The 12,804-nt window shown below is 34.5% G+C and overlaps 1 protein-coding gene across 1 annotated transcript; it reads right to left on the bottom strand.

Annotated features, from left to right (window-relative positions):
* Positions 1–1,926: 1,926 nt before the first annotated feature.
* On the bottom strand, positions 1,927–6,897 carry LOC131024625 (50S ribosomal protein L19-2, chloroplastic-like). The gene is made up of 5 exons (XM_057954131.1): positions 6,688–6,897; positions 6,224–6,535; positions 4,345–4,431; positions 4,098–4,231; positions 1,927–2,234 (listed from the first exon to the last, which is right to left on the bottom strand). The coding sequence occupies exons 1-5, from the start codon at positions 6,832–6,834 to the stop codon at positions 2,126–2,128; spliced, it is 789 nt and encodes a 262-aa protein (XP_057810114.1). The 5' UTR covers positions 6,835–6,897; the 3' UTR covers positions 1,927–2,125.
* Positions 6,898–12,804: the final 5,907 nt, after the last annotated feature.

Raw genomic sequence — 12,804 nt, 5'->3', positions numbered from 1 at the left:
TGTTGTTTAATCTTGATTTTAAATTTACATACTAGATAGATTTGATAGGAGATCTATAATTTTTATTTTATCTATCAACCACTAAAATATGATACTAATCTCATTTTATTCACGATAAATATACTTTATTTTATTGACTTATTCTAATTGGGGGTGTAAACAAATCAAGCGGCTCGCGAACTATTCGGAGCTCAGCTCGAAAAAAGCTCGTTCAAGTTCATTTAGAGAAGCTCGATAAATAAACAAACCAAACTTGAGCTTAGTAGTATTCGGCTCGTAAGCTCGTGAACATGTTCGTCAAGTGATTCGGCTTGAAAAATATAAATTATTAGTATATACAATTTATATTTATCCACTGAAATTAATAATAATTGTATTAAATCTCTAATTAATTTTATTTGTCATAAGAAAATAATTAATATATTTATTGTTTTAAATAAAATAATTTATTTTTAAAATAAAATAATCAATATTTTGAATATAAATATAAATTTAGAAAGTTCGTATAGGCTCGGTTAGGCTCGTGAGCCGCTCGCGAGCCTCAAAGTATTCGATAAGTAAAGTTCGGGATTCGATTCGATACTAAACAAATCAAACTTGAGCACACCACTATTCGGTTCGGCTCGGTTCAATTACACTACTAAACATACTCTTATCTTAAACGGCATGATTGGTAAGCTTCTATAAATAGAAGCAAGAATGACCACATCCTCAATAATGTGGTAAAGTCATTGATTGTGCTCAGCAACATTTTCAACCATGCTTTAATGCCATTTTTTCATATTTATTCAGCCATTTGACAAGGTACATGAATAAATATATAGGAGATAAAATCACAAGCATGATAAGAGTCATATGTCATCTTACGCAAAGTTAAATGCTTTTGAATTACCAATAGAGAAAAAAAGAATTTATTCCAATACCAATAGGAAAAAAAATAAAAATAAATAAATAAATAAAAAATCTATCAACCGACAAAACATGCAGAGTCACATGTAAAGTGACACAAAGTTAAATATTTTCAAAAATAAAATTAAGATAATGTAGAGGGTCACATGAGAAGTGACACCGTTAAATGCTTTTGAAAATAAAGTGACAATAATGCAGAGAGTCACATGTTTTCTTACAAAAAAAGTGAAATTACATTGAAGTACATTGAAACTACTTGAAATTGCATGCAGAGAGTCACATTGAAATTACATAAACAACATAAATAAACCCTAGAACAATAATTAAATAACACAAACTAAAAATCAAGCAAATAAAGTATGATTACATCTCATATAGTTTTGTCATTAGACGACATTTGAAAGCTTCTTCTTCTTGAGATAATTGAACTTTTTTCATCGACGTATTCAACTTAGATGTTTCATCTCTTTTTCTCGTGTAATCCTCATTTCAGAAATTTTGCAGTGAAAATATCAAAGACTGTGAAAGATTGTGATGTCATTTCTTTTCCCTCTTTTTAGCCTTAGCCTTAGCTCTATCTTTATTGGACTTGATTCTTGACCTGACTGCTTCTGCTTCAGGGAAGGAGGAGCCTTGGATTGTCCATGATGATTAGATATTTCACTTTCCTTGTTTTGGAGTACTAATATAATTTCATGTATGTGCTAAACGATGTCAATTTAGAGCACTAGGATTATGTTTTTCGAAACTAGAGCACTAGGATTATGTTAGGTGACTACAATCACAAAAATATCAATATTCCCCTCTTTTTAGCCTTGGCCTTATATTAAATTATGGCCAACAATATTCCCTGTTAAGATTTTTATGTTTGAAATGTTTGCTATTTTACAATTTTGATCGGAAATCACGCTTTTTATACAATTAAATTTTGTAATAAATATATTTCACATCTTGCATAAAAACTTTAGAAGGATATCCAAGTTCTGAAAAATACAATTTTCAGAAGGAAGCTTGGACTTAAGAAAAATAATGGCAGTTAAATCATTGAAATGCAGTTTAACTACCAATACATACTAGCTCGTATATCAAAAAAACTAGATCTCTGTGGCTGTAGATACAATCATACAAGGGATCAGAAACATGGAATTCAGATCTATGGTTGGGGCTGACCAGGAGAAGAGAATAACAGTCTCCAAAAGATGCAATTACGCATCTTTCACTTGAAGGTCGATAGCCTTGGAAGCTTGTCGCGCAAATAGTAGAGCCGTGCCCTCCTCACTTTCCGGTGCTTGATTACTTTGATCTCTTTGATATTTGGTGAATATCTGTACAACACCATAGAATAGAAATCAAGTTAGGTACAAAGAGCTACTACTAGATGAAACTAGTAAGTACTTTCAGATATAATATTACGCTATGTACATATCTAATAACCAGCAGTTGCAGGTCATCTCAAATAAAACATGTTCACTAATAGAACCCACATCAGATCATAGTTTGATATCAGCGACAGCCGACAGCAAGTCAAGAAGAGAAGAATAATACCTTACACAAAATACAAGTATAATCAATGCTCAGTCATGTATTGACAAAAAAAAAAAACACTAACTTATATGTGCTTAAAGACATATACGGATACATCTGCACTGACTAGACAAGAAAAAATACTCCCATGCAAGAAAAGTGGATCTATGTGCCAATGAATTGGCATTTGCTGATGGTAATTTATTTATAGAATGGAAGTCCAAGTTCGCAAAAAGAGCATATGAAATGCAGGGTTTGGCCCAGAAACTCTCATTCATTCTCCATTCCAACATTTCCGAGGTTCAGATACACTTGAGTCCAATGCACAAGTCCCTCATCTTACAGACAAGCAGTTAATAACCCAACATACCTCTCTAACATTTCTAATAAGAGTATAAAACTTACTTAAATTGGATAGTAGGTCTTGTTTCAAAGCACCCTCTAAGTAACACTGCCTTTCTTTCACCAATTCTTATTGTTCATTTTGTTCTCCTCTTCAATACTACAGATAATTACTTAGAACAGAATCCTCTTGAGTCTAATAAATCGCACAATTATAAATCATATTTGGGGACAAGTGTATTGCTTCTTGTTACTTTTGTGATCCTCTTTCAAGATTTTATAGAAATAGAACAGAATCCTTTGAATCTCCAACAAATCTCAAAATTGACTAATCTATTTGGAACAAACTTTTTTATCATGGGGATTATCTAAAGAAGTCCTGCTAAATAGTTATATTTTATTCAGAGCGATACATATTCAGTACTTATTTTGATAATTCTCAATGGAAATGTCAAAGTGGAAGCACTAATACTTATTCCTCAACTTTGAGCTACTGCAATTTGGGAAGAGTAAAGCTGCACTTCACTATTATTCTTACGCCACTCGTGCCACAAAATCACTGTGTTTTTACTTCAGTTAATTACTACCCCAAAATTACTCTGAGAATTTGTGATTGAAGAGAAAAGTGCACCAGTAGAACATATCAAGTAACAACTTTTAACATACTTCAAAGTTGGTTTAAACATGTTTTACGTTTCACTATATTTGCATTTCACTTAACACCCATTGCTTCATCTTCATAAACTGTTTCCATGACAAAGAGAAAATTAATGTGCTGGACGTGGTGAAATAAAACATTTAACTAAACAAGGAGCTCGCCTATCATATTTCATAACAAAACATAGTAAGGCATACAGGTCTACTCGCAAGTCAGTCCTCAAGAGCTCAAAATGTTGTTTGTGATTTTCAAGCTATCTATCAGGTGGTATGGTCTGTGTTTTTTATTGATAAACAAAAGTAGTGGGATATAGTAGAAAAAACAGAGCTGCTGTAGAAAAGACCATAAATGATGGCCAAGATAAAACCAAACTGAAGTTTCCAGTGGCCCAGCCGCCCAAGTCTAACTAAATTTGAATTATTCAAGACATTTAGCATCCCCAGAGAGGTCTGGATAATTGAAACCAAATTCAGAATTTCAGACATACTTTGGTTTCCTAACCACTGAACCTGTCACTGCTAAAAGTTTATATTAGATCTCTCTGCAAAAAAGCCTTGTTGCAATTAATTCGTTTATTCCCATATGTTAAGCAAATTTTGTCAGTAGATTACCAAATAAAAAAAATGATGATATGTTCTCTTGATCATGCTCGGTGACTACTTACACTGGGAACACAATCTCAACTCCAACACCAGCAATAACACGTCGAATGCGAATTGTTGTGTGGATGCCAGCATTTTGCTTCGATATAACTATACCTTTGTATATAGATAATCTTCGTCTGTTTTCTGGAACTTCCTGTAAACAAATAAAAGTTCTTGCTTTCACACTCTGAAACTTGATGAAATTTGGCAGGTTATACTAGAGGTAATTATACAAAAAATATATCTATATTGCATGGAAAAGTATACCAGCTTGATTTCCACGATATCTCCTGTACGAAGATCCGGGGTAGGCCTTACACCATCTGATGCTTCAATTGCCTTTTTGTTTAGTATCTGGTTCATAACAAGCAAATATGGAAGTCTTATACACCAATAAGTAAAGCCCCATTCTGCTTCTAAAAACTTGATAGCAATGTGAAACTATTTGACAAAAAAGACTGGGTAAAAGTTAGAATATTAACTTATATAAAAATGAGGAGCCTATAGTTCAAGTATTTCAAACAATGCCAGATCTTTCCTTGGATACTAAAACAGTTTTCAGACCAATTGAGTGAACTTTCTGAACCAATACAAATGATTCAACTTTTACACTTCCAACCACACATTTAGTACTATCCTTAAACTTGAAACGATGTTAAAAGCCACCTTATTCAGAATCTACAATCATTGAGCGCAATACAAACCAGCTCTAACCATTAGTGGTACCCGCATCACACAATACAACCACAATATGTTTATTAGACAGACATGCATGCAGATGATGAAGCAACGCATCAAAATATTTATTTCACACACTGGTCATAATAAAACCGTTCACTTGGCTATAGTTAGTTTGGTATCCTATTCACAGCAATACAATTTAGAGTAGAAATTGCAGTTAATTGATGATTCAAAGATTAACATAAAGTGCAAGGTAAATTCATCAGCTGCTTCAATTAGGGTTTTTGATATACTTTGAGCTTAATTGGCATGGCACTGTGCATACTCCCCACAATGCTCCATTTTGTTCTACCTAACCTACTCATGGAGAAGCCAGATCTCTAGGATCCTTCAATTATTCCTAAGCCACATGTTATAGTAAGTATTAAATGAGGATTCCATCTGTTCATGACTCAACCCCAATCCAAAATTTTCTCTGTCTCCCAGAATCAAAGTTATTGAAAACCACTAAAATTTGATACATGGGTATTCTCTGGCTTTACTAAGATCCAGTTTTCCTTTTATGTTGTATTAGTTCCAAACTCATGCCCAAGTAGACAGACAAAATAAATCATGCATCAGTTCTTATGATGAGATAAGTATCCACTCAATCTAGATTTGGATAGACAAGGAACTTCCGCTTTACTTTGGAGGTTATGCTCGCATCGCTGAGCCGCAGAAACAAGTTATAAGTAAAAATGACATAATACACCATGTCTATTCATTCTAGACACAGTTCCAAACTCTGTTTTCTTATGCAGCTACAAATCCTCTGCACATTAGTGGCTAAACCAAACTCTTATAAGCCAACTTTATACTCTAAACATCAGCATTATAGAACATGCATTCTTATCTTATAGTATATTTTTTCTTCAATTTCCACATAATGCAAAGACTATTCATTCAAGAAATAAGGCCATTCTTAAATTACAGCCCAAACTTTGACCCATAGTGACTTTTTAGCCAAATTTCAAAAAATTACATATAAATTATAAAGCCTAGTTCAATTAACAAACCCCCATCAAAAAAATTGACCAGCTAAAGCTGACGTGGTTCAGAGTTTGTGGCCAGATTTCTTACTCCAATTTTCAAATTTTCATGATTTTCACGATTTCTTACTCGAATTTCCGGCAAACTCTGATCCACATCAGCTTTAGTTGGCCAGTAAATTTGACGCGGGCTATTAAGTGAACAACACAGATAATAAGTTCATGCTATATTTATAAATTTTTGAATTCGGGCTAAAAAATCACTACGGCGCCAAAGTTCAGACTATAATTTAAGAATAACCAAAGAAATAACACCATCTACAGGACTTTTGACAAAGCCGCATAAACCGTGCAGGCAAAAGAGTCTAATCTAAAATGATATCAAAACAGAGATACTTGCCCACAATTAAGCAACGTTGATGAATTCAGAAAATTACCCCCATTATGTCACCGAGCTTTATCCTAGGTTTCGAAGGTGGCTTATCATCGGGCAAAACCTCAGCCTCTTCAGAATCTACACTATCCGCATTATCCTGGCTCTCTTCAACTACCGCTTCTGCTTCAGGATTGGTTTCAGCCCTCACAAGAAAAGACAATTTTCTATCCTTCTCCGCGAAATTGAATCCAAAAGGCCGCGTTGAAATCCTAGAAGCCAACCCTCCGGCGGAGGGGCGCCGCGAAGGGGCAGCTGAAAGCGCCAGGCTCTTTGGCTGGCATTGCGCCGAGCATCTAGGGACCACGAACAACGTCTGCACATATATGTAATGAAAAGCAACGAAAAGAAAGAGATATAATTATATAAATTAAAACGAGAAAAAAACGCAAAACACGAAGACATGTTAGAATTAGCCGTAATTGAATGTTGAAAGGCGATGAACGCAGCAAAATGGGGAAAGGTTACCTGAGGAAGAAAGTTGGAGGACATAACTGGAGATTCAGATATGATATTAGTGGAAGCTGAAGCAAAATAGAGTGAAGTGTGTGCGCAGTGCAGCCTTATCCGTCCGTTGTATTTTGATTGAAATTTTACTGAATGCTCCAAAGTCATAGACAAGTTCTAAGCAAGATAAAAATCATCATATTAAATTTCTTTAATACGATATAGGTCGGTAATGCGCGTTCTGAGTTCGAGTTAAAATGATAGACAATCTTTAATTTTATTTATTTATTAATATAATTTATATATATAAAAAAAAAAAAGTCAGCATATTAACTCATAATCCCTCTAAATCATACTCACCCCATCTCATTATTTACTACATATATTTCATTTTGAATTGTTCTAACATGACTTGTTTTCCTTTTGAACCATAATTAAAATTTAATTTAAGTTTTTAATCAACTCCTTATTAGGGGTGGTAAAACGGTTCCAGTTAATCGATTTTAACCGTAACCGAACCTGAAAAATCGGTTTTCGATTAACTGGTTCGGTTCGGTTATCAGTTAGTGTGTTCATCATTAACCGGTTAATCGGTTTAACCGGTCGGTTAAACCGGTTAACCGTTTTGTTTTATATTAAATTAATTAATTTATATTTTAATATTTTAATTTAAATAATACTCCCTCCGTCCACGAAATGAGTACCCATTTGTGGACGGCACGGGTTTTAAGAAATGTATTGAGTGTAGTGTGAATAGTTTAAGAGTCCCACTTTTTGAGTGTATTAATTAAAGAGATGTGTGGGGTACACTTGCCAAAAAGGGAAATGGGTACTCATTTCGTGGACGGACGAAAAATGAAATATGAGTACTCATTTCGTGGACGGAGGGAGTACATTAATATTTCAAGCATCTATAAAAAAAATTTTGTTCTAAATTATCACAAGTTATGAATTTGTGCAGTGGATAAGACCTTATTCTTTCTTTTAAAGGTCAAGAGTTCAAATCCTATTGCACACATTCTACAAATTTGATTTTTTTTAAATAAAAACCGGTTAATTCGGTTAACCGGACAAATTGAGAAATCGTGGATTAATCGGTTTGATCGGTTAACCAATTAACTGGTTCGGTTATCGGTTAGGGAAATGGCCCTTAATCGGTTCCGATTAAACTGAACCGGTTTACCAGCCCTACTCCTTATTACTCCATCTCTCTCATTTTCTCTATTTCTTTCTCCCCCTCATTTCATCCATTTTCTCTATCTGTCGCCTCCCTTTTCTATATCCAAATTACTATTGTAGTGTCTGCTTAGCCTCCCTCTTCCACCGTGCCTCATCCATCATCGGCAACACTCACAGCTTAACCAGGAGACGTAACAGTCGCTCAAGGCGCTCGACTCGCGCGAGTTGTCCATCTTAAGATCAATTTCGATCGCGTACGAGGCACTCGAGCAGGCGATGAAGATATCGATCTCATTCTCCAGCAACATCACGATAGAAGAGGAGGCTGAGGTCGAGGATTCAGATGGTTTGTTGATGAAATTGAGGGGATTCTGCGAAGGAGTTCTTGATCTTCGTTGACGAAAGTCCTCTCTAAGGCGATCTTCGAGGTCTTCCCAGTGGCGAGCAACACCAACAATAGCTACGATTCATGGTGTTTTTGAATCGAGAGAAATTTTGTTTTGATTTATCAATTGTGAAAGTGAGAGACTAAGATAACTAAGAAAAATTGACTGTGTGACTTTGAAAATCGTGAATCAAGATTTATGAACTAGGGTTTCAAATTGGATTTGGGTAGAAGTGACCATTGGTTTGGAAATTTGTGAATTATTTCCAATATTTGGATGTCATTTATTATAGGTTTCACAAGCTTGAATCTCAATTTATGACATTGTTCTTCAAAATTGTTGCAGCACAGTGAATGAACGTCGTCGTCGACGCCGCATTAGCGAGGAAGACATATGTTGGTGGAGGCAAGTAAGAGAACACAATAAGCGTCTTGAAAGCGCATGTTGAGTTTGAGTCAATCCTCTAGTTTAATAAAATAATTCTATTAGGAAATAACACACACGCAATTACAATAAACGAAAAGAACACACAAGAATTGATTACCTAGTTTATCTCTACGAGACTACATCTAGGGCGATGCCAAACTATAAATTTTTAAACTATGATTTGAAATACAAAATACAATAGGAGAACAACTAATTATAATAGTAAGTGACTTAGCCCTAATTATAAGCCCATAGGGATTCCATCTAGGCTAAAAAAAATGATTGTACAAATTATCTAAATTTTTTTGGCTCAGAGGCTACTACCCCCACGGGGCACTGCTCATACTTCAATAAGTTCAATCCCCCCATTGCAAAATCCTGGATCCACTACTAACTATGTATATTGCATACGATATAATTACTTCATTCACAAATCTTCTTATTAATTTTATTTCAAAGTCATTAGGATGTATTTGTACATCTTATATTCAACTAGTGATAGGAATAAGACACCTAGCATGTTGACCACCATCTTGGAGGTATAATATATTTTTATAATTGAAGTTTGATGTGGATGGTTTTGTGCATCCCCTTCGTTGGGCTTGGCTCCGCGAAGCTCAATTATGAAATACAGGCTTAAAAGCTCAATAACGGATTTATAATCAAAACTAACAATTAAAATATTTGTGGGATATCACAAATATGGATGTAGGTTAAAATAGAAGCGTGGAGCTTAAACAAACACGGAGACCAATGCTAGCGGATTTGAACAAATAACAAAATCAGCCCTGAACGAAGTCGGCAAAGTTAGCCTCGATATAATAAGGTCAACCCTGAACGAAAGTCAACAAAAAATTAGCCCTAAAGAAGAACAAAATAAGTCTCAAAGACACATGTCACACCTGATAGTCCTAAAAAGAATTATCAGTTTTAAAAGACGAAAAATATATGTAATCTGAACTATATTATTTAGACCAAGTACAAGTACTCTTCTTCTTTACTGGTGTTTTTCCACTGGGTTTTTGCCATAAAGATTTTAACGAAGTTTGGGCTAGGGACTTTCGTTAATGAACCCTTGGTATTAGTTTTAAATTTAGTTGGCATGCTATAAAATATGATCTTATGCTCAAAATTCATAAGTAAAAAAAAAAGTTATCATAATTATATCTTCTCTCTACAACAACATAGGAACCTAAAAGTTTAACTTGGTTTGAAAGATATATTCATTGCAATAGTTGTTTCGAATTAAAATGAAATAAATCTATAAATAAAATATTTCCACTTAGCTTTTTTGATTCAATGGAACATCTTCCAGTCCATTTAGTTGACAAAGCATGATTTGCAGGTTGGCCAGTCCAATTTTGATGGATGTACCCATTTGAGAGATAATTATTAAACTTCATAGATCATATATACACTTCAAACGTATTCTAAATTAATTTGATTAATATGTAGGTACCTACAAAAATTGAAAAACAATGTAAGAAACAATGGTAGAAGGATCTATCTGCAATGTATACATAGTGGAAGAAGCAACCACACTCTGCTTTTATTAATTTGAGGAACATATGCGAACCAAACATAGGAATGTGCCACATAATTTCGATGGTCAAGATCCTATTTGGTTCGATGGAGATCCAGATAGACTTACCATTTTCAGACAATCGGATCATTCTTTCAGGAAAATGTTTATGAGATACATTGGTAGCAGGGAGTATCATGCTGTCCACACATATGTACTATTGAATAGTATAGAAGTTACACAAACGTATCTCAAGTAAGTAGTATATCATAAAAATTAGTACTATTATTTATTAAATTATGTGGACATATTAATTTAACATGCATATTCCATGCTTTAAGGTTGTTTGTGGAATCACTGTGTGCATTGAGGATTTCAGAGTCTGAAATTGACCATCAGGTGGAAACTGAATTTGCAACATCGTTTCAAGCATACGTGAGATTCAATTGTCGATTTTTCCAATCCACTAAGGGGGCGTTTACTTTGCATGATTGATAAAATGGATGATTGGGTATTTTTATCCACAAGAGTAGGATTACTATAATCCCACCATTTTAATGGGATAAGAATCAAGCAAAACAAGCTTAAATGATTCAAATAATCAAAGGCCTTAGGATATCCCAAAGTTTCAATCCAACAAAGTAAACAATGGATTAGCCTTATTATTTATATCTATCAAGGCTAATCCTTTAAAGTAAACGCCCCCTAAATATGTTATCCATATTTGTTTGCCTTACTAATCTTTTCCTTAAATATTTTAGGTCTTGAACCTTGTTCACAATGTTACCAATCAGTTTCTTATCAGTCTAGCTAAAGGTCTCTTAATAATGATATCAAAATATCTCGGATACTTTGTTAATGGGTACAAATTCCATACAATCTCACATGGAACATCTCGAGCTACTATGAACAGTGGAGTATCCATTAGGGGTGATTGTTATGGTTCAGATAACAATAGCGAGCTTGATTATTATGATTATTTGGTAGAAGTGTGTGGGCTTGAGTATCCTGGTCTACGACAACAACACCATTCAAATGCGACTGGTTTGATTCGGGACGGAATGAGACATTTGTGCATCCCCAATTCAAACTAGTGACTATAAATCACATAAAAAAAGTATTAAAAGTACGAGCCGTTTGTGCTAGCAGAGCAGGCCATTCAAGTCTACAATTGTAGTTATCCAAATTTAACTCAGTCTAGAAAGGATTTATGAGAGGTATGTAAGATAAAAGTTATATCTAAAGTTGAAGTGCCAATTGAAGCATCTAGTATTCCAATCGACCAACCTTTTCAAGATGAATTTATGAGCTCGATCGACTCGATTATAGATGACCAACCCATAGTAGTGTATCCTCGTGGTAGCTTGATAGATATGGATGAAGATGAAGAAAATACACCAATTAGTGAAGAAGAAGAGAATGATGATGTTTATAGAGATAATAATGATGATAATGATGATGGTGATGCTGATTATAGTTAGGTTTAATTGCCTAAGTGATTAATTTATTGAATTAAATAGTTTTTTTTTGTATACAATTTTTTACTATTACATCTTTTTATGTCAAGATGGTGAGAAACAGCCTATTGGATCTGATGGAGGACGTGGGATAGGATTCGGTGGAAGACATCATTCGGCACCCGGTAGAGGAGCTTTTATTGGTAGGGGCGCTCCATCATAATCCTCAGAGCGACCCCCATCATCCACATAATTTGATGAAGGCTCGGTGCATCGGTTGCAGATATTCAGTTGTCTCCATCACCTTCATCTTCATCATCGGTTTCTACTGCGACTTCACAGGCTCTAACCATTGCATGGACTACACTCACGATCCGATATGGGTATATTTTTATAGTTATATAATGTTATGTATTATTAAATTTTATTTATATTATTAATGATCTTGAATGTTTATTGTAGTGCACTATATCCCCTTGGAATTGTTCCAAGTTCGACCACAAATATTTTCAAAAAAATTAGGAATCCAAAAGGCTTCAATTGGAAACTCACTCCTGATACAGTTAAACATGTTTACTTTCAAAAATTCAAGGTAAAAATATATTTTTACTTAAGTTCAATTAATATTTGCTTGTACATAATTGTTTGCAAATGTAATTTATTTTGTTATTTAAATAGAAGCATTTCACATAGGATGAGGCGATCGAGGATAATGTCTACAAGGCGGTTATAGGTTGCTGCGCGGAGGTACAAACATTCTGTCTATGACACCAAGCAAAGAAGGGACAATCCAGATAAAGCGAGACCCCCTTCTATTCACGATGGTGAATGACTTGTGTGGCTCGCCTATTAGGATGCTTGAGCCTGAAAGTCCCGGATCCAAACAAGTGAAGCACAATAGAGGCTCCAGGTCTATTCTCTAGTATGTTGAACAATTGCTACGTTTAAATTGTATTCCTTATGGCTTTATTTTTATTAACAAGCATATTAATAATATGTATATTGTTATATGTATACAAGGGTAAACTGAAATGAGTGGAGCTGACTCAGTGTCTATACGAAACTCATTCCATCCTTCACGTGAACAAGGATGGTACTTATACTGATGATAGGTCCAAACTTATGGGGTACGTAGTAAAACATTATTTATTTACATTGTAGTTTTGTT

The sequence above is a fragment of the Salvia miltiorrhiza genome, chromosome 1, assembly GCF_028751815.1.
Source record: "Salvia miltiorrhiza cultivar Shanhuang (shh) chromosome 1, IMPLAD_Smil_shh, whole genome shotgun sequence".
NCBI lineage: Eukaryota > Viridiplantae > Streptophyta > Magnoliopsida > Lamiales > Lamiaceae > Salvia > Salvia miltiorrhiza.
Note: the sequence above shows the minus strand (reverse complement) of the source record. Positions and strands in the feature narration are given on the sequence as shown.